Source organism: Macaca fascicularis, chromosome 2, assembly GCF_037993035.2.
Source record: "Macaca fascicularis isolate 582-1 chromosome 2, T2T-MFA8v1.1".
In the NCBI taxonomy this organism is placed as follows: Eukaryota; Metazoa; Chordata; class Mammalia; order Primates; family Cercopithecidae; genus Macaca; species Macaca fascicularis.
Window position 1 is genome coordinate 3,972,224 of NC_088376.1, and position 23,018 is coordinate 3,995,241.

At 43.3% G+C, this 23,018-nt stretch overlaps 1 protein-coding gene across 3 annotated transcripts in view; it reads left to right on the forward strand.

The window, feature by feature from the left end:
- The window catches only part of LSG1 (large 60S subunit nuclear export GTPase 1), a 30,934-nt gene extending 8,592 nt beyond the window's left edge, over positions 1–22,342 (forward strand). Inside the window, exons 6-14 of one of the 3 annotated variants that reach the window (XM_005545342.4) lie at positions 2,637–2,697; positions 3,949–4,125; positions 8,768–9,181; positions 10,706–10,807; positions 10,898–11,041; positions 13,429–13,552; positions 15,991–16,070; positions 18,781–18,954; positions 20,895–22,342. In XM_005545342.4, the coding sequence (XP_005545399.3) occupies positions 2,637–2,697; positions 3,949–4,125; positions 8,768–9,181; positions 10,706–10,807; positions 10,898–11,041; positions 13,429–13,552; positions 15,991–16,070; positions 18,781–18,954; positions 20,895–21,074 (1,456 nt within the window). In that variant the 3' untranslated portion in view covers positions 21,075–22,342. Of the gene's footprint in view, positions 1–2,636; positions 2,698–3,948; positions 4,126–8,767; positions 9,182–10,705; positions 10,808–10,897; positions 12,133–13,313; positions 13,553–15,990; positions 16,071–18,780; positions 18,955–20,894 lie in introns of those variants that run through there. The other 2 variants (XR_012430560.1, XM_005545344.4) reach the window with 2 other exon arrangements.
- Positions 22,343–23,018: the final 676 nt, after the last annotated feature.

A 23,018-nucleotide genomic window follows, 5' to 3' on the forward strand; every position in this document is an offset into this window, starting at 1 on the left:
TTTTGTTTTGTTTTTTGAGACGGAGTTTCGCTCTTGTTGCCCAGGCTGCAGTGCAGTGGCACGATCTCTGCTCACCACAACCTCCGCCTCCCGGGTTCAAGCGATTCTCCTGCCTCAGCCTCCCGAATAACTGGGATTACAGGCATGTGCCACCATGCCCAGCTAATTTTGTATTTTTAGTAGAGATGGGGTTTCTCCACGTTGGTCAGGCTGATCTCGAACTGACCTCAGGTGATCCACCTGCCTCAGCCTCCCAAAGTGCTGGGATTACAGGCGTGAGCCACTATGCCCGGTTCCAGTCAGTTTTTAAAAAGAAGAATGATCTCCTGCCAGGAAGGGGCAGGAGGTGGTAAATACAAGGGCGCTGGGCATCTTCACAGTTCAGTATCTTCATAGGCTTACGCTGAATTCCCCTTTTTGCACTTTGGCAACTCTTTCCCATTTTCCCTGTGCCTGAGGTCCCAGTCCTGGAACTTCTCAAGTTCATTTTCTCCATAATAAACGCTCGCCTTCTGCTATTAGGGTGGGGAATGGGGGCTGTGTGGTGGGTTGCAGTTGCTTCACTGAAGGGAACAGAGAAGCCAACCTCCGAGCGCACTGTTCAGACGGATTACAGGCGCGGGCCGCATTCTTGGCCTTGAGAGAGAGAGCTCATGCTTCTAATCCTGGGCTTTCTTGGAAGTCTGGGGCACAAACAGGTTTGCTTCTTGTTGGTTTGACATTTGGTTGCTGCTGTTCTTTCTCTTTATCCTAATGGGTTTCAGCCTTTGTTTTTGTAGGTTTTGAGAGGGAGCAGAGGTAACCATCTGTGTTCAGTTTAACAGGAAGCCTCTCTTAAACTGTTTCCGTCCCTGATAATTTCCCAAGTGAGCCTGTCCGTGTTGAAACTTCTAGCTTCAGTTTGGATTACAGTATTATTTGCTGTCTTATTTTTGTTATGTGATTTTCTCCTTTTTTTAAAATAAGAGAACATGTTTTCTAACTCAAGGAATATAGGTATATGAAAGTGGATCTGAGTTACATAGAAATATTTACTTAAAAATGACTGCCGCTGCATCTTTGAATGGGAAATATTTATTGATGTCTTCTCCACCGCAGATGTCTCCTGTTTGGTAACAGGCTGGCTAAACCATCTGCCTCTTTACTTCTAATAGTAGTTATCAGAAAAGATTAGATGTATAGCATGTCATTGAAATGCAGGAAACTGCAGAGGCACTGAGGGCGGAACACTGTCTTCCAGTAAGATAAGGCACTTCCATTGTGCCGTGTAGACCCTTCCTGCTACATGGCTGGCGCTTTGCTCTGATCCTCACTCAGCACGTGAAGCAGCTGTCTTGAAATGTCTTTTCTTACTGGTGTTTCTAAACTGATTGTTCTTCCTACATGTTCGGTATGTAGACATAATGTTTGTAGACATTGTGGTTTTAGTTGATTAGGCTTTGTCCATTTTTTTGTAATCATTTTTTCATTTACTATTAAATATCCAGTTTGAAAGTGCATTATTACCTTAAAGAAGGAAATACTAGAACCAGCTTAACTAGAGAACTTAAAAAACAATTTGTCCAAAATTAGCAAGTCTGTGAGTTCCTTTGTGTCACAGGATTATGCTGACATTTTAACTATTCTAAAAGAAAATGCACTTTTAATTGTCAAAAGAATGTCCTAAATGGCAACCTTCATTCTTTGGAATTTAGCATATTTGCAAAGTTGCCTCAGAAAAGGCTGGTTAACAGAATAAGGGTTTTGGGGAGACTCTGCCGTGAGGTAGTCATGCATCTGTAGCTTATTTCCTTCCAGCAGCAGTCACGGTGGGCCTTTATAACATCTAGCTCAGAGGCTGAAGGGAGGGAAGAGCCTCCCAGAGAAGGGAATTTTTTTTTCTCCTTGCCGTGTAGACACCTGTAGTCCCCACTATATTTGTGAGGGATTTGAGGGGCTTGCACCAGCTGCAGTAAGTGTCTTATTGCTGTACCTTCTTGTATGTGATAGAAGTTGGACTTGCCATTCCTGCTTCAGCTGGGCAACCTAAGTTAATACGTTCCTATTTTGTCTTTTTGCCATTTAAATACATTGTTGGAATTGGTGGATAATTGTTTGCCAAAAATATGCTTTCTTCCTTGTTATTCCTGGGTTGAAATAAGATACTAGCTTCAATAGTGGCAGCTGTCAGCAACTGATTTACCAGTTTTCGTTTGAGGCTTTAACATGAGTGCAGACTAGGGATTGAATATTTAGTAGACTTCACCTTGGAGTGAAGTGTTTGGGATACTCTTTTGTCTCACCAGGAGAGTGGAATAGAAGTACGGTGGATGTCTTAGCAATGAAACATCATCTGAACCCCCCTAGGCTGTATGACAGCAATAGCAAGTTATGATTAAGAGCATCACCTCTGGTCCAGGCTGCCTGGGTTCCCATTCTGGCTGTGTTACTTATTAGCTGGTGGCCTTGGGCAAGTTACTTAACTGCCCTGAGCCTTAACTCACTCGTGTATAAACCGGGAATAATGATACCTTAAAAATTAATAGATGTCCAGTGCTTAATATATTGCAGGTGTTTGCTACTCTGGCCATTAATGTGTGGTTAGGAAAATCCCTTTCAACTCACACTGATTGGTCTATCTCGTATTTGTGTTTCAGTGATATTGTGGTCCAGATAGTAGATGCTCGAAACCCACTCCTGTTTAGATGTGAGGATTTGGTAAGTCAAGTTTGACAAAATTCAAACATCAGTCCTTTGAGTAGCTGTGAGAGGACCAAATCACTCAGCAGTGACTGTAGGCACACCTTCTGTCCGCTCTGGCTCTGTTAATGAGGCCTTCCCTCCTTCCAAGGTCAGGAGCTTGCATAATGCCACTGTTGAGACAGATGTTTTCTCAAACAATGATTTCCATCTGCAGGAAGGCAGTTAAATGAGCTTTCTAGCTTTTAGTTTAGAAGCCACTTAAGGCATTTGCTGGTTTCCCATTTTTCAGGAAACACCAGTGGAAATAGTATTTTATTTACTTTAGCATATTGCCAGTCACTTCACTTTATTTTATTTTATTTTATTTTTTTTTGAGACGGAGTCTCACTCTGTCGCCCAGGCTGGAGTGCAGTGGCCGGATCTCAGCTCACTGCAAGCTCCGCCTCCTGGGTTCATGCCATTCTCCTGCCTCAGCCTCCCGAGTAGCTGGGACTACAGGCGCCCGCCGCCTCGCCCGGCTAGTTTTTTGTATTTTTTAGTAGAGACGGGGTTTCACCGGGTTAGCCAGGATGGTCTCGATCTCCTGACCTCGTGATCCGCCCGTCTCGGCCTCCCAAAGTGCTGGGATTACAGGCTTGAGCCACCACGCCTGGCCGTCACTTCACTTTTTAATTCATCCTGTAAAGTTCTCTCTCCTCACACTTTAGTTATGACTCCCTGTGGTATTTTACAAGTGAACTAAGTTTATGAAACACCACAGGGGCTAATAACTAACGTGTGAGAATCCCATGAAATGATGTAATGTAGCTTTGGGTTAGTTAACAAAATATTTTATAATATGTGAGGTATTCATATTTCTTTTTGAGAACTGTAATACATATTATTTATTTATTTATTACTATCTTATATATCTAATTTTTTGTAGAGACAGGATCTTACCATGTTGCCCAGGCTGGTCTCGAACTCCTGGGCTCAAGCAATCCTCCCTCCTCCGCCTCCCAAAGTGCTGGAATTATAGGCATGAGCCCCCATGCCTGGCCCAGATTATTTTTAAATCTGCTGGTGCATAACAAAAATATTAATGGTGGAACTTCTTTTCAAAGCTTACTGAAAGGATAAGTATAATGCGTCGTGATTAAGACTGTTTAAATTAGGAAATGATTTAAAACTGGGGGCAGTAAAAACTTGTGCTGGGATCTTCAATATGATTAGCCTCATTTTTTAGTTGTTTGAAGAGGCCTTTCTAAATCTCTTTGTCTTGCTTAGGAATGTTATGTGAAAGAAATCGATGCCAGTAAGGAGAACGTGATTCTGATCAACAAGGCAGACTTGCTGACTGCTGAGCAGCGGAGTGCCTGGGCCACGTACTTTGAAAAAGAAGATGTGAAGGTTATTTTCTGGTCAGCTTTGGCCGGAGCCATTCACCTGAATGGTGACTCTGAGGTAACCTGAGGGACTTTTACAGGTTGGGTTTCAAAGAGGAGGATTTTGATTTCTCATAATGTGCTTCATTTGTGTTTTGTTTACTCTTACTGGAAATTTGTGGGAATTAAGGTTTTTCCCCTGTGTGCTGGATTCGGATGACCTACAGAAAGTGAATCACAAAGTTCTTTTCTCTCTGGTTGTCGGACAGTCTGACATCGCCAGTGTTGTTACACACTGGTATTAGCTGTATTATTTTTGTATAATTGTATAATTTTTTTTAAAGGTTGTAGACAGGAAGTTGTATAGGAAGTTCCACAATGATCCTGTAACTGCTTTTAAGAGAAGTCAGAACACAAGGGTATAACTGAAGGATATAGTCAGTTCTCAGGACTTGATTAGAATCTCTTTCGACTTTGTTCTGAAAACAGAGAAACTAACCCTAAATTAAGATATACCACATTATCTGTTAGCCCAAATTTTGCAAAAGTAGTTTGGGCTTTATTTTTACTTTTGAATAAAATAATACCTATAAGAGGGCCAGGCGCCATGGCTCACTCCTGTAATCCCAGCACTTTGGGAAGCCGAGGGGTGTGGATCACCTGAGGTTGGGAGTTTGAAACCAGCCTTACCAACATGGAGAAACCCCATCTCTACTAAAAATACAACATTAGCCGGGCGTGGTGGCGGGTGCCTGTAACCCCAGCTACTCGGGAGGCTGAGGCAGGAGAATTGCTTGAACCCGGGAGGCGGAGGTTGTAGTGAACCGAGATCGCACCATTACACTCCAGCCTGGGCAACAAGAGCGAAACTGTCTCAAAAAAAAAGAAAAAAAAAAAAATCATCATCATAATACCAACTGTGAAAAGAAATTAGTAATTAGGATCGTAGAGATGGAGAGACGTAAGAAGTACTGTGTTTTTCCCTGTGCTTTTCTCCTCTCTCTGTTTATCAGGCATCTATTGACTGTGGAGTATGTGTTGAGCTGGGTTATGAATACAGCACCCTCCCCTCCGTGAGCTCGTTGTATAAATTCTCACCTCTAGCTGTGTGGAGGAGTCTCTTCCTCCACCTCCATACCAAACAGTTGCATATTTCTCTTCGACTACTTTAAGCGACAGGATGCTCGAGACCAGGTAACTCATTTCTTTTTACCTCTAAATGTAGAAAGTTCTTCCATTCAGTGGAACAAAGTCAGCCACCTTACCCTTTGATCTGAGGCCTCTTTGTCCCTTCGGTTCTCTCCTGCAGCTGTGCATTTTCAGCTCTCACAGACGCCAGCTCCGGGATGCCCATCCTGGGTGCCTGTCTTCTTGCGTCAGGACCGCAGGCAAAACTGGCCACACCTAATTGAATACATTATTCCAGGTGGTGTTTGCCTAGGGCGTATACAGAGCATTCATATTTCTTGTGATCAGGATATTCACATTAATTCAGTTTCTGTTAGTTCATCTCCTTTCAGAAGCTGTTTGCTCTTGGCTCATTGAACCTGTGAGTAACCGAATCCCTCAAATATCAAAAAAATAAAAAAAGACTTACTAAGCAAACCTCATCCCATCTTTACATGGAGAGAAAGATATTTGTTCTGTTTCACTTCAACTTAGGAGAGTACTGTTCCTTTTAAATATGTTAATGGCTTAGTACCAAGGTAGAGTTCATTTTAGAGTGTACAGTTAGCATTTCCTCGCCTTCTAGCTGTGAATTTTCATGTCATTGATAACATCATTGAACAGGCTAGGACAAGGGATACAGCTCTGTGACCTTTTGTGGACTTACTAGCAGCACTCTGTGCCAGGTGTTTTTATGTGAATATAGATGTATTCACAAGAATATACCGATAATAATTATTACTATAATTAATTAAAACTAACCCATAAAATTAATAAGTTTTTTTTTTTTTTTTTTTTTTTTTTTTTTTTTTTTTTTTTTTTGAGATGGAGTCTGGCTCTGTCGCCCAGGCTGGAGTGCAGTGGCCGGATCTCAGCTCACTGCAAGCTCCACCTCCCGGGTTTACGCCATTCTCCTGCCTCAGCCTCCCGAGTAGCTGGGACTACAGGCGCCCGCCACCTCGCCCGGCTAGTTTTTTGTGTTTTTTAGTAGAGACGGGGTTTCACCATATTCGCCAGGATGGTCTCGATCTCCTGACCTCGTGATCCGCCCGTCTCGGCCTCCCAAAGTGCTGGGATTACAGGCTTGAGCCACCGCGCCCGGCCAAAATTAATAAGTTAATAAAAACATATTCTTTACCAGACACCACTATTCTAAACACTTTATGTATTTTACTCATTTAATCTTCTTGGCAGTAAGTATAGATACTTACCATTGTTAGGGAGAAGAATAGTTTGCCCTGTTAAACCATTATTTCTGTTGTTTCCAATCTTTCCTGGAAGTCAATGTCGTGCTGAAGTTTTAAAATAGATAATTACCATTATATTGCTCTGCCCTGATGCAGTAACCCTACCAAAAATGGAAGAGATGAGTTTCTGCATCTGTGGCCTTCTTGATTTACTAACCAAGTGGTAGATAACAAAGGGAGATGAAATTTTTTACGTAATCAGTTTTCAGGGAACTCTTACTACCTCCTGTTGATGACTGTCTTATTTTTAGGGCTCACCAGGTCACTTGTGGAATTGTTTTAATGTCAGTTTCTGGCTTAACAGTGTGTAGTTTACGGAAGATATTCTTTCCTCCTTTTTAAGACTTAGGCGCCATTTACTTCTCCCAAGTTTTCTGGACTCTCTACTGTTGTCCATGATTTCTCAGGTTGTGAAGTCTTACTTGTAACTCGTTACTAATATCTGTAATTTGGGTATCAAATTACAGAAGTACTAGAAGTAGCTTGATATTCACTGTTTTCACTGTTTTCTTGCCTGAAAGTTTGGTTCATCTTCTACAGTTGTTCAGCTTCAGTTGTTTGAAAAATGTGAATGTTCTGAAAAAATGTGACATTTTTCAAAAGGCACAGCCGAGTTCTGAGTTGAGTATCTCTGGTTTCCTTTGGTCACCGTGGAATTGCACTGTGTTCCCCAAAAGATTGACTTTTTCCTTCTTTTAATTTTTAACCTAATTATGGCAAAGTCCTTTGATTGTCTTTAGTACTTTTCCTGAAGCCGAAGTGCTCCCCGCTGCAGTTTTTCTACTGCACATTCATGTTCAGTTCACATTCTCATTTTCATGCTACTTTCATGTTTGAAAATGACCCAAAAGAGCCCCACAGTGAGGACGCTGACTTCTTTACATTCACTGCTCATTTACCGTAGAAATTGCTTCCGGTTCTGTATTTCTCTCATAAGCCCGGTTTCTTTTTGAGTTGCCAGGCTTGATAGTGAAATCATACCTGTTTTTCTTGACATTTTGTTTTCTTTCTGCTTTCTTGAGATTTAGGATACATGTTTGGCTGAGTTCATCGTGTCCCCTTCTGTGACTGTTAATTATTCTAACCAAATTACTTGGAAATGATACAAGATTTCCATTACTTTCAAGTCCCAACAGATTCACCCTTATTTCTGCTTTGTTGTCACGAGGGATACAGAAGAATTAACACACCCATGAGTAGTAAATTATTTTTACCTTTCACTTTCCAAAGGGAATCTTTCATCACTAAATAATGTGGAGTTGAGTTTTGCTGCCGCATTTCACACACGGGGATCTGTGTGTGCTCCACGGTGCTTTGACTTCTAAAAGCAATTCTGAGAGAATAGCAGATTTTTTTAAACATGCCAACCACCGTCTTTAAAAATACAAATGTAAAATGAACTGCTTTTTGCAGAGAAGAGTATGTTAAATGTGTTATTGTTCCTGAGACATGCTTCGTTTTATCGTGCAGCCCATTGCAAAATAATGTACGGCCAAAGAGTTCAGTTTAACATAAGTTTTTCCCCTTGCTGTCTTTGAAGAGTTTTGTTGTTGTTGTTCTTGTTTTCTTTTGTTTTTGTAGAGACCCAGTCTTGCTGTGTTGCCCAGACTGGTTTTGAATTCCTGGCCTTGAGCGATCCTCCCACCTCAGCTACCGAAGTGCTGAGATTACAGGTGTGAGTCATCGCACCCGGCCTAAAGAATTATTTTAAATTACAAAAGTAATACATGTTCTTTATACAGAGTTCAAATAGTATAGAAACATATAAAGTAAAAAGGGAAGGGAAGGTCCAATTCTCCTCCCCTCCAAGAGGGCGCCACCGTCGGTGGTTGTCTGTCATGACACTGAAAGGCTTTCATTGTCTCCTCCCTATAGTCACCTTTCCATCTCCATCGAACTTTGCTTGTCCTCTGTTCATCTTTTTTTTTTTGAGACAGAGCCTTGTCTGTCGCCCAGGCTGGAGTGCAATGGCACCATCTCGGCTCATTGCAACCTCTGCCTCTCAGATTCAAGCAGTTGTCCTGCCTCAGCCTCCCGAGTAGCTGGGATTACAGGTGTGCACTACCACGCCTGGCTAATTTTTGCATTTTTAGTGGAGCCAGGGTTTTACCATGTTGGCCAGGCTGGTCTCAAACTCCTGACCTCAAATTATCTGTGCACCTCAGCCTCCCAAAGTGCTGGGATTATAGGTGTGAGCCACCACGCCCAGCCGTCCTCTGTCCATCTTACATAATCAACTCATTAAGTATTTTGACTAGAGTAGAAACTGCAGTTATGTATTTCTGAGCGTTTCTATTATTTTATCAGGAAGAGGCAAACAAAGATGATAGACAAAGCAACACAGCTGAGTTTGAACACTCCAGTTTTGACGAGGCTGAAATTTCTCACAGTGAGACCGAACATCTCCCAGCCAGGGATTCTCCTTCACTTAGTGAAAATCTCACAACTGATGAAGATGACAGTGAGTATGAGGACTGTCCAGAGGAGGAGGAAGATGACTGGCAGACATGCTCAGAAGAAGACGGTTCCGAGGAAGAGGACTGTGGCCAGGACTGGAAGGAAAGCTCTGCTGCAGATTCTGAGGCTCAGAGCAGGAAGACCCCACAGAAGAGGCAGATACACAATTTTAGCCATCTCGTATCCAAGCAGGAGTTACTAGAGCTCTTTAAGGAACTACATACGGGGAGAAAGGTGAAAGATGGGCAACTTACGATTGGACTGGTAAGATGACATATGTCATAACATTGTTGCCACATGATTGTCTTTAATGCCCATTTTTTCAGTAGCTACACGACCCCAGAGACTAACCAGGCTTCCGGCATCATCGGGACCATTGCCCTCTTGTTGCCCACTGGCATCACGGGATTAGGCAGTAGGACAGACAGCCCAACTCAAAGGAATCGACTTCCTCAAGGCTTATATTGTAACATACCTATTCACATTAAATGTATTCTCCGGTCTCCTTTCAGTTCGGCTTTTTCTGCCGTGTGAAGGACCGAGAGAGCAGAATGAGAGGGATGTTAAGGTTGTCTTCAGACTTCAGCCCAGTGTTCTTTGGGCACCCTGTGATCCTTGCCAGCTTACGCTGTACGTGTTCAGATGCTTAATAGGGAGAACCCCAGCAATCCCAGCATCTTGGGGCTGGAGAAAATATGACAAATGCATTGGTTGCATAAACACCGCATAGTAGATAGGGGAAAGTAGATCACATCCCCAGCTTTATATACCCTAATTCCAGAAGTGGCTGGCTGCGGAAGTGCGCAAACCCCGAGGGGCTACAGCATGGCTCTAGATGGCCCCATCCTTAGCTAAGGAGATGTGAGATGTTACAGAAGGTATTTATTATACAGATCTATCCAAAATATAACAGTGAGGGAAAGGAGATCATGGCACGTTTAACATCTTCTAGCTTTTCAGTTACATGCTCAGTATAGCTAATCTTAATTAGTTTTGAGCCCCCTTCTCTCCTGCCCCAACCCCCTGCCCCAGAATGCCTGTTTAAAATGACTGAAGTAGATTAGCATCTTATTTTAGTGTAGTTAAAAGAGCTGTCTGTGGAATCAGACAGACCTAGGTGTAATTCCCAATTCAGCACTAGAACTAACTTGTTAGGAACATGGGGAAAGTTGCTTATAATGCCTCTGAGCTTTAAAGCTTCATTCTTTATATTGTTGCTAAAAATTTGTATCAGAAAATTCAGTTCTCTACATGTTTTCTCACCTTTATGGAAAAACTGAGCATCCTCCCTCATTTTCTGAATTTCTTACTCTAGAAATTCTGCAAACACTTATTGATCACCTGCCACATGCCAGACATTCTGCTTGGCTTTAACTAAAAATGACTGAAAATTAAAGATAATTGTGTGTTGTGATTATTCAAATGTCCATCCGATCAGCCTCACCCAGTGTGGAAGATGCAATGGAAACCACTGTCTGTAGATGGGGCAGTGAGGGAAGGCTGGGGACAAGGGGATGAAATTTTCTGTAGTATCTGCTGTTAACAGCAAAACCTATAAAATTAAAATGTACATAGCCTGACCATTTGTCACTGGAGACATGTCTGAATAAATATACTCACACCACAGGAGAAAAAAGATGTCTCAGCAAATACAGAGAGCATGGATTTCAAATAATTTTCAAAGTAACCAGACGCGTAATGCTAGTCTTGCCATCATCTATGTCATATCTTTGAGTCTTTTGATAGATGTACTGTTTTACTATTTGGTAACTTCTGAGTCTTTTCTAGGTGGGCTACCCTAATGTTGGTAAGAGTTCAACAATCAATACTATCATGGGCAACAAGAAAGTATCTGTGTCTGCCACACCGGGTCACACGAAGCACTTTCAGGTATTTTTGTGGTTTCTTGCCACTCGCGTGCAGCTGTTTCTTCCTTTCATCTGTTGTATACCCAGCTCAAAACTCTTGCTTGTCTTCCAGACTCTCTACGTGGAGCCTGGTCTCTGCCTGTGTGACTGTCCTGGCTTGGTGATGCCGTCTTTCGTGTCTACCAAGGCCGAAATGACTTGCAGCGGAATCCTCCCAATTGATCAGATGAGAGATCATGTTCCACCTGTATCGTTAATATCCTTTCTGCTTTGGAAACACTCTAGTTATTACGTGCATATTAGGGCTTCAGGTTTATTGTAGGCATTTGAGGGATTCCGATTTGATGAAGAATTTAAAATACTAGTGATCTGCACAAGTTTAGACTGTGAGATAGCATGAGAACTTCCAAATCGGAACCTCATTTCCTGATTTCCGCAGTGTAGCCTTGAAGAAATGGGAGAATCCAGGTTTCAGATACTCGGTTCCAAGTTGCAAACCTATTTAACAATGCCATGTAACCTTTTGAGTGACCTTGGAAAACTTGCGTAACCTTCCCAAATACTTCCCTTTTCTCTAAGTGGGGGAAAAGCATCTATCTCATGGTTGATTATATTTAATCAGTATAGCTAACATATATTGAATACTTGCTATGTGCTTTTCTAAACCCTAATCAAATATCTTTTAATCCTCAAAAAGCAACCCTTAAGGCAGATACTGCTGTTATTCCCGTTTCCTCAAACTTGAGGAGACTGAGGCACAGAGAAGTTAAATAATTTATCTAAGCTCTTACAGCTAGTAAGCAGTAAATTAGGAACTCTGCTACTTGTCAGCAGCATAATGAATTAACTTACAGAAAGCATCTAGGACAGCACCCGGCATGAAAAAAGGACTCAAAGATGGATTTGTTAAGAACTATGCAGGGGCTAGGTGTGGTGGTTCATGCCTGTAACCCCAACACTTTGGGAGGTTGTGGTGGGCGGATCACTTGAGGCCGGGTATTTGAGACCAGCCTGGCCAACATGGCAAAACCCTGTCTCTACTAAAAATACAAAAACTAGCTGTGTGTGGTGGTGCACACCTATAGTCCCAGCTACTCGGGAGGCCAAAGCATGAGAATCTCGTGAACCTGGGAGGCAGAGGTTGCAGTGAGCTGAGATGGTGCCACTGCCCTCCAGCTTGGGTGCCAAAGCGAGACTCCTGAAGAAAAAAGAAAACGAAAGGGAAAAACTGCGCAAGGTCTGAGATTTTACTGTACTTACAAGCTAACAAGTTAGTCTGTTACTGTTTTATAGATACTAGCAGAAAACAGGAGACATCATGAAATTGGCACACTAATCCGCTGGCTTGTAAGTAGGGTAAAATTTCCTTCATAACTACACTTAAGGCCACAGCTTATTCATAGATACATATATATGAAAAAGTATATAGCTTTTTTTATTTTTGAGATGGAGTCTCACTCTGTCACCCAGGCTAGAGTGTAGTGGTGCAATCTCGGCTCTCTGCAACCTCCACTTCCTGGGTTCAAGCAATTCTCCTGCCTCAGCCTCCCGAGTAGCTGGGATTACAGGTGTGCACCACCATGCCCAGTTAATTTTGTTGTTGTTGTTCAGCAGAGATGGGGTTTCACCATGGTGACTAGGCTGCTCTCAAACTCTTGACCTCAAATAATCTGCCTGCGTTGACCTCCCAAAGTGCTGGGATTACAGGCGTGAGCCCGGCCTTTTAAGTTTCTCAGTAAATTAATAGTGAGACATGAATTATTTATTGCCGGTAGCCTTAGGTTAGGTACTATGGAGGATAGGGCATAAATAGAGATGGCTACTGCCCTATACGAAGCATCAATCTGTTGGGGACACGTGAGGTATGTACGTGAATAACTGTAGTACAAGTAGAATATTGTTAGTGGCTTAAGGAAAATTCAGACAAACTATGAGAGATGAGACAAAGGAGGAAAAGTAATCCTGCATAATTGTAGACATTAGAAACAGACTCCCCTTGCTTTATCTCTACATTAGAATCACAAATGCATAATCTACTTTTCAGGGTAAAAATGTGTCATCTTTATTTTTTTTTTATTTATTTTTTTTTTTGAGACGGAGTCTCGCTCTGTCGCCCAGGCTGGAGTGCAGTGGCGCGATCTCGGCTCACTGCAAGCTCCGCCTCCCGGGTTCACGCCATTCTCCTGCCTCAGCCTCCCGAGTAGCTGGGACTACAGGCGCCCACCACCGCGCCCGGCTAATTTTTTGTATTTTTAGTAGTGACGGGGTTTCACCGTGTTAGCCAGGATGGTCTCGATCTCCTGACCTCGTGATCCGCCCGCCTCCGCCTCCCAAAGTGCTGGGATTACAGGCGTGAGCCACCGCGCCCGGCTAAATGTGTCATCTTTAAAGTCAGTTTCAGAGATATTTTAAATTATTATTTTAAAAGAATTCATATGGAAGAGTCATGGGAGCTTAAGGCCTTGTTTAAAAGGAAAAAAAAACTGAGTCTTTTAAAATTAATCGATAACTATACTCTTCCTTTGGAGAGGAGAAAGAGTGTTTGTCGTACAAGTGATGAAGTGCCATGCTCTTAGAGGCACGTTCCGTATGCCTTGGGGAGGAGAGAGGCAGTTCAAGAGAGTGGATTCCCTGACAAGCTACGTTTGCCAGAATATTCCAAGACATGTTTTAGAAGCTACCTATGGCATTAATATCATAAAGCCTAGAGAAGATGAAGATCCCCACCGACCTCCAACATCAGAAGAGCTGTTAACAGCTTATGGATGTAAGTTGGGATTCATTAGAAAACGTGAACAAAAATAACAGTATAGCTAATGAATAGAAATAAGAATAGTAATAGTACTAGAAATGTTATTCTGCAAAGATATAAATTTATCATATTTCTTTAGCATTTTTCAAGTCATCTTCCAGGGTTAATGTCTCTGCGGGCCTTGCCTACAAAGTAACCTACAGTGCAAAAAGCTTTCAGGACATTTGCTGCTTTGATGGTACCCATGTGCAGGCACAGGGGTTCTCATCGGAGGCTGTGTTGGCTGTTTCTGGAGTCTTCTCCCAAACAAGAAGAAAGGGGATGTGTGGAAGAAAATGAATATGTGCACCACAGCGAGGCAGGAGAGTTGGGACGGGAGCACCAGAAGGGAGACCCCTCAGAGACGGGGACAGAGTGGAGCTTGGTTAGGACAGGGGCACAAAGCACCCTCCTTCCTCTCCCATCAGTCCCTGTAAACTTACTTGACATGAAAATGAGACCACAGCTCTCCCACCTCCGTGTTTTTTCCCAATTCCACATGAGGACCTATGATTTCTTGCCTTCAATGTAAACTTTAAAGGTGGCCTGGAGAACCTTGTGTCTACCTAAAAAAAAAAAAAAAAAAAAAAAAAGAATAGCAGCATGAGAAGCATTTCTGTGCGTGTGTGGCTTGCCTTGAAAGGGATTGCCACTGGCTGGGAAGGAGTTCAGCTTATTCAAGTATTTACTGGCAGAGAAAGGTGGAAGGTGATTTGATAGGAATCACACTTAAATCAAACCTTGAACTTAGAGACTCTAAAGAGGATAAATACTAAACACTTGTGTAAGACTATTCTAATGACTGAGTCATAGAACAAGAAAAGACCTGAAAGATTACCTCACCTCCTAGCCCCTGCTTTTAAGAAGTAAAATCTGAACCCAGAGCCCAAGCTGACCCAAGGTGAGGTGGCTGGTCAGTGGAATAGCCTGGGTGAGATCTCCCTCGAGGATGTTAGCCTGGAAAATGCAGAAAGGTGGACTTCCACCAAACTTTCAGTTTGATTGTACTTCTGATAAAACTGAAAATAATCTGAGTCTTTTAAGATGTTTCATCTAATGCTGCCTGATAAAATCAGAGTAAAGAAAAAGCCAGTCTGTAAAAACAAATGACCACACGTACAATTGCTAAGTTCACTATCTGCAAGTCCATATAAAAGAAAATCTCAACAGTAAATGTTCAAAGATATTGCCAGATTACTCTCATTTTACTTTGTATTTCTTTAAATACTAGTGAAGTTGAGCATCTTTCCAAATGTTTTGTGACTATATTTCTTCTGAGAATCACATTTTCCTATACATGGTTCTGTCTTAATGATTTGTAGAAGTTCTTTGTTATATGTGCTACACATTTTTTTCCAACATTAATTATGGTTTCTTTGGCCCCCAAAGAAGTTGACAATTTTAACAGACTATATTTTTCCTTTTTGGTTTGACTGGGTTTGGTGTTTTACTTGGGAAGGTCTTCTCCATCCCAAAAAGATAAAACTATCTTCCTGAAATATTTACTTTTTTAACATTTAGATTTTTAATCTGCCTACATTTATTTTTGTATATTGTGTGAATTAGGATTGTAACTGTTTTCTTCTAAACTGGAAAAGCCAGTCGACAGCTAGTATGTGAGGGGGCTGAGTTTGGAACACAGCCTGTCTGCTGAAACCATGTTCTTAACACTGTGTTTTGCTGCCTTCTGACTGAGTTAGTATTAAAGGGATCTTACTGGGGAAAAAATGTGGGTACATCATTCAATAAGAAAACTTCTTCTGTTGCTTTCTGTTTTGCAAGTAGTATTGACAGTGTAGCATTCTCCTACAGGTAGCCTCCATGAATAAATGTTTAAAATAAAGAGGCCGGGCATGGTGGCTTAACGCCTGTAATCCCAGCACTTTGGGAGGCCGAGGCGGGCAGATCACCCGAGGTCAGGAAATCAAGACTAGCCTGACCAACATGGTGAAACCCCGTCTCTACTAAAAATACAAAAATTAGCTGGGCATGGTGGTGTGCGCCTGTAATCCCAGCTCCTCAGGAGTCTGAGGCACCAGAATCGCTTGAACCCGGGAGGTGGAGGTTGCAGTGAGCCAAGATTGTGACACTGCATTCCAGCCTGGGCAACAGAACGAGACTCCGTCTCAACAAAAAAATAAAGAGGTAGAAGAAATAACTGGAGTAGAGAGAAATCAAATTTGTCTTTCATAGCATGGTGGTAGGTGATTGTTAAGATATCAGATATAAGTAAATATTCTCCTGGATGATCTAGTGTTTTTAATGCTAAACAATATATATTCTACAATGATACCTAATTTTTTTAAAGCTAGGAGTAAGAATGCATAGTTAGTAATAGAAGCTACATCACCTCAGTTGTCTTTGTTGTGATATTCTGTCATCTAAGATTTTGCAAAATTATTTTCTCTTCACAGATATGCGGGGATTCATGACAGCGCATGGCCAGCCAGACCAGCCTCGATCTGCGCGCTACATCCTGAAGGACTATGTCAATGTAAGTGCACCCCGCCTCTCATGCTCTCCGATACGCACGTCTTTCCCCCAGTCTGTGTTCTTAGAGAATGGCAACTTGTTCGATCATAAAGGAAATACACTGAAACTGGAGTTGTGATCTTGATGTAGGGTAGTTAACATTATATGGATTATAGAGATTACAAAAGATGGAGCTCTCTGAACACCTATTATGAGTGAAAATCACCAATTTATGCATCTGGTTTTTTCGTCTCCTACAGCCCTTTGCTTGTTATGATTGCCACTATTGTCACAGTCTTCTTCGTAGTATAGCTGTTTCTATGCCTATCTCTGTATTTGTGTAGTAACGATAATAACAGCTAACATTTTTTCAAAGCTAACCCTGCTAGAAATAGTTCTGTTTTACATGCGTCTTCTCAGTAAAAATACGTAACAAGTCTGAGATTATTATGTCTCCTTTTCAAATGAGAACATGCTATTTGGGGGTTTCCCCATAGTAAAATGGAGATGAACAGGGCCTATCTCATGAGATTATTATGGGAAATAAATGAAAACTCTGTGTGTGTGTGTGTGTGTGTGTGTGTGTGTGTGTGTGTAGCACTAAGCTCAATGCCTGGCACATAATGAGCCCCCGATAATTGTTGTCAAGTTTCTTTCCACAAATAAGCATTACAGGGCCCTGTTAATAACCAGTTGTGAGGGTTTGGCTTTATTTCCTCCCCTTCTCAAGACCACATCAGTGGAGCTCTTGGAGAATAGTGGCAACCATATGGGCTTTGCCTTCAGTTCAGGAGGAAAGCAGTTCATACTATTGGTATGGATAAGTCATGTATTCATTTACCACTTACTATGGAGGATGTAAAGATGAGGTAAAAATTGTCACAGGCTTCAGATCATTTATGATGGAAAGAGGCAGACTTGCCCCCAGTGAGCAACCCCACCTACAGGAGTCGAGGAACTCTCCTGACTGTAATAGTCTACCCGGTATTACCGCGAACTCTCCTGACTGTAACAATCTACCCGGCATTACCGCGAACTCTCCTGACTGTAACAATCTACCCGGCATTACCGCGAACTCTGACTGTAATAGTCTACCCGGCATTACCGCGAACTCTCCTGACTCTAACAGTCTACCGGGCATTACCGCGAACTCTCCTGACTCTAACAGTCTACCCGGCATTACCGCGAACTCTCCTGACTGTAACAATCTACCCGGCATTACCGCGAACTCTCCTGACTGTAACAATCTACCCGGCATTACCGCGAACTCTGACTGTAATAGTCTACCCGGCATTACCGCGAACTCTCCTGACTCTAACAGTCTACCGGGCATTACCGCGAACTCTCCTGACTCTAACAGTCTACCCGGCATTACCGCGAACTCTCCTGACTCTAACAGTCTACCCGGCATTACCGCAAACTCTCCTGACTGTAACAGTCTACCTGGCATTACCGCGAACTCTGACTGTAATAGTCTACCCGGCATTACCGCGAACTCTCCTGACTCTAACAGTCTACCCGGTATTACCGCGAACTCTCCTGACTGTAACAATCTACCCGGCATTACCGCGAACTCTGACTGTAATAGTCTACCCGGCATTACCGCGAACTCTCCTGACTCTAACAGTCTACCGGGCATTACCGCGAACTCTCCTGACTCTAACAGTCTACCCGGCATTACCGCGAACTCTCCTGACTCTAACAGTCTACCCGGCATTACCGCGAACTCTCCTGACTCTAACAGTCTACCCGGCATTACCGCGAACTCTCCTGACTCTAACAGTCTACCCGGCATTACCGCGAACTCTCCTGAGTCTAACAGTCTACCCGGCATTACCGCGAACTCTCCTGACTCTAACAGTCTACCTGGCATTACCGCGAACTCTCCTGACTGTAACAGTCTACCCGGCATTACCGCGAACTCTCCTGAGTCTAACAGTCTACCCGGCATTACCGCGAACTCTCCTGACTGTAATAGTCTACCCGGCATTACCGCGAACTCTCCTGACTGTAATAGTCTACCCGGCATTACCGCGAACTCTCCTGACTCTAACAGTCTACCCGGCATTACCGCGAACTCTCCTGACTGTAACAATCTACCCGGCATTACCGCGAACTCTCCTGACTGTAACAATCTACCCGGCGTTACCGCGAACTCTCCTGACTGTAATAGTCTACCCGGCATTACCGCGAACTCTCCTGACTCTAACAGTCTACCCGGCATTACCGCGAACTCTCCTGACTGTAACAATCTACCCGGCATTACCGCGAACTCTCCTGACTGTAACAATCTACCCGGCATTACCGCGAACTCTGACTCTAACAGTCTACCCGGTATTACCACAAACTCTCCTGACTGTAACAGTCTACCCCAACATTACCGTGAGTCGTAACTGCCCAGTTGTGTCTTGAGTTTTGTTTTGGAAAATATTCACCGTAAGTATAACCATGTCAGTATGCTGAAGAATACTTAAGTGGGAATGCAAACGAGAAAAGAAGAAAGAAATTTCATCCTAGTCTGGGGCACCATGGGAAGAGTTAGGTCTTTAGAACACTTTGACCATTGATGTGTTGGAAAAAGGACTCTTCAGCTGCAGTAGACCAAAGCTCAACTCAGCTAACGTAACCAGAAGGCGGAGAGCTCCATCGGAGTGTGACTGGGTGGGGATGTCTCCTCTGAGGCCACAGATGGCTCTTAGGATGCACTGTCGTCATTCATGCTGTCTTTGCAGGGTAAGCTGCTGTACTGCCATCCTCCTCCTGGAAGAGATCCTGTAACTTTTCAGCATCAACACCAGCGACTCCCAGAGAACAAAACGAATGGTGATGAAATAAAAATGCAGCCAGGCAGAAATAAAAAAGTAAAGCAGATTGAAAATATCGTTGACAAAACTTTTTTCCATCAAGTAAGTTTTAAAACTTTTCTTAAACTTCTGATCCAACACTCTTTATAACAGCTTTATTGAGTATCACATGCCATAAACACATTTTAATAACCCCAAAAAGGGTTTAATAACCCCCAAAAGAAACCTTATTTATTAGCAGTTACTCCCTGTTCCCCTTTTCCCCCCAGCCCCTGCCAACCAATAATCAATCTTTATGTATAGATTCACCCGTTCTAGACGTTTCATGTGACTGGAATCATACGGTGTGCTCTTTGTGACAGGCTTCTTCCACTTAGCATGGTGTCTTAGAGATCCATCCATGTTGTGCATGCGTCAGTGTTCCATTCCTTTTTATTACCGAATGGCGTTGTAGTGTATAGCTGCGCCACGTTGTGTCTGTTTATCATCTGATGGACATTTGGGTTGTTTCCACTTTTTGGCTACTGTGGATAATGGTGTAATGAACACTTGTGCACAAGTTTTTGTGGAGACGTGGATTTCATTTCTCCTGAGTATATACCTAGGCGTGGGCTTGCTGGGTCAGACTGTAACTGCGTGTTTAACATTGGAGGTATTGCCAGACTCTCCGAAAGTGGCTGTGCTGTTTTACATTACACCCGTGATGTGTGAGGTTTCTCATTTTCTCCTCATCCTTGTCAACGTCTATTATTGCCGGTCTTTTTCTATTGTAGCCATCCTAATACCTGGGAAGCGTATTGCATTGTAGTTTTGATTTGGTATTTCCCTAATGACTGGTGGTGCTGAGCATCTTTTTCTGTGCTCATTGGCACATGTATATTTTCTGTAGAGAAATGTCTGTTATGAAGTTGTAAGAGTTCTTTATATATTCTGGATACCAGTCCCTTATCAGATTGATTTACAAATCTTTGCACCCATTTAGTCAGTTGTCTTTTCTCTGAGCCAACACACTTGGTGATAGAAAGTGCTAAAGAAACAGATTTCAAAAATGTCTTCTGCACTTTAAAATATTGATAACTTTAGTTGCTTATGTCACAGCTACAATTTGTAGGCAGTATTTTAAAGGTCAAATCTACATGCAAAAGAGGTAAATCATATAGCTGTACCCAATGTAGTTTAAAAGTTTTAAGTGACTACTATAGCGAAAGCAGGACAGGGGTTAGGAGGGGGTGATCAGCTGTACCCAGAGAATGTTTTTGTATTCGCCCCATGCTTTATCTGCTGCCTCACGCGATGAGCCTGTGATGCAGGCCAAGCAAATATTGTTCCCTGAGGACACTGGCGCTGGAGAGACTGAGTTACCCAAGGGCACTTGCTTTAAATTGCAAAGCTGGGGCAAAACTTAGATGTTTGTAGCTCCTAGTTGGAATTATTTCCTAGTTGGTATGTACCAGTATTTGGAAGGAAATTTACCAATATGCAAAAAGATGACAGGTTTCTTCTTGGGCCTACAGCTGCCATACAGAACATTTAATTTGAAATTTTAAATGTTTATAGGTTTCTAAAGGCTGTGTACAAGAAGGCTGAAAACTTGTCATAATTTCAATATAATTCATATGTCTCAACCGTAGCCTCTAGAGTAATATTTTACTATTATAAGTAACTTGCAAATCATAGTGTACTAATTTTTTTTTACTAAGTAAACTTAAAACTTGTTTAGAGTCCATTTCTAATGTGGTTGAAGCAGGTTTAGTTTTTATATTAAGACAAATTTCCAGAAAACAGCTGGTATTGAGTCTAGTTGTAGATGGCATTTGAAAGTATGAGACTAAACAAAGTTGATGAGGGAATAAGGAGGGAGAAGAGATGAAATGAAGACGGAATGCTGGTGGGAGAAAGAGGACCAGTGAAAGGGAAGGGGGGAGGAATTTACTGAGTGACTGACTCCTTTTTATCTTGAAGTGATCCACTGACAGTACTGTGCATATCCCTTAAAGGACAGCCTGCTGACATCTCCGATAATGTTTTCTCTTATTTCCTAGGAGAATGTGAGGGCTTTGACCAAAGGAGTCCAGGCTGTGATGGGTTACAAGCCCGGGAGTGGTGTAGTGACTGCAGCCACTGTGAGCTCTGAGAATGGGGCGGGGAAGCCCTGGAAAAAACATGGCAACAGAAATAAAAAAGAAAAAAGTCGCAGACTCTACAAGCACCTGGATCTGTGAGGTTGGGCTGCATTGTGCAGATGGAAAAGAGCAGAAGCTGCCTGTTGCCTGTGGAACTGTCGCAAGACACTGGCACTGTGGAACGGGCCCTGCTCTTGCGGGCACAGCTGCACCCAGCAGTCTCCGTGTCAAGACCAAGGGCCTCCTGGAAACACCAGCTCTGACGACAAGGAGTCATCTGGGAGCCCTAGAAACCTCCTCCTGGCCAGGCGCAGTGGCTCATGCACCAACACGGTGAAACCCCGTCTGTACTACAAATACAAAACAATTAGCCGGGCGTGGTGGCAGGCACCTGTAATCCCATCTACTCGGGAGGCTGAGGCAGGAGAATCGCTTGAACCTGGGAGGCAGAGTTTGCAGTGAACGGAGATCACGCCACTGCACTCCAGCCTGGGTGACAGAGTGAGACTATATCACAAGAAAAAGAATTGTAAGGGATGGTTCATGAGACACATTTGGGACAAAGGTGGAACAGAAACTCCCCATTGTGAGTGTCCTAGTTGGGTTCCTCCAACTCTAAACAAGGGACTTGGGTTCAGTTAGTGCGCAGCAGGGGCTCACTTCCACTGAGGAACATGTAGAATGTACTCACCGGGTGACAGGGAAGCTGCGGTATTTACTACCTAGCCCCCATCTTCTCTGGCTATTCCACTTACTTTAAATGTCCAGAATAAGCAAATCTCCATATAGAGAAAGTAGACTTGTGGTTGCTTAGGGATGGGAGGAATGGGAAGATTGAGGCCTTCCTTTTGCAGTGATAAAAATGTCCTAAAATTGATTGTAGCAATGGTCACACAACTCTGTGAATATGCTTAAGACCATTGAATTACACACTTTACATTGGTGAATTGTATGGAATGTAAATAACATAGTTACAAAATATAATCAAAAGCACGAAAGCACTCTTGATAGGGTTTGGATCTGTGTCTTCCCCAAGTCTCATGTGGAAATGTAAGCCCCCCCTGGTGGGAGGTGGGGCCTGGTGGGAGGTGATTGGATTTTGGGGCAGAGTCCTCACAAATGGTTTAGCACCACCCCCTCGGTGCTGTTCTCCGTGATACTGAGTCCTCGTCACATCTGATTGCTTTGAAGTGTGTGGCACCTCCCCTCTGTCTCCCTCCTGCTCTGGCCATATAAGATGTGCCTGCTTCTCCTTCGCCTTCTAACATGATTGTGAGTTTCCTGAGGTCTCCCTAGAAGTAAAAGCTGCTGTGCTTCCTATACAATCTATAGGACAGCGAGCCAATTAAACATCTTTTCTTTATAAATTACCGTCTCTGGTATTTCTGTTTTTCTTTTTTTCTGAGACGGAGTCTCACTCTGTCGCCCAGGCTGGAGTGCAGTCGTGTGATCTCGTCTCACTAGAACCTCCCTCTCCCAGATTCAAGCAACGTGCCCTCCCGGAAGAGAAAGCTGTTGAGCTGCTGGCCTGTCTCCCCCAGGTGGCTGGGATTTACAGTCACCATTGGCTGCCCACTCCCGTAGGGCCGCCCGGGCCGCTGCAGACCTTCCTTCAGAAGGACGGTGCCTGAGGTCCTGCCACCTCTGCCAACAGGAAATGCCTTTGAGCAGTCACATCACTGCCTAGCGTCCAGGAGGACAAGTGCTCTGGTCCTCTTGTTAGTTTTTCTTTTTGGCTAACTCTGAACCATGGCCAAAAACATTATCTTTAGCTCCTGGGAAGCTGCTGGACCTCTGAGGAGCCTGGTTAAGGAACTGATTCATTTCCTGAGGGCCGACCACGTGCAGAGCCCTGTGGAAAGTACAGGGAGAACTGGGCAGGGTTCTGATGACCCGGAGGGAGGTGGTTAGAAGATACCGTCCACAGTGTTCGCTGCAGGATGAAGTCCCGACTCCCTCGCGACTGAACGCTGACCGTCTCACCTCCCTGCTGTGGGTGCTGCCCTGCCTCTGCTATTTGCCTTTCTCCCTATACCATCTCTT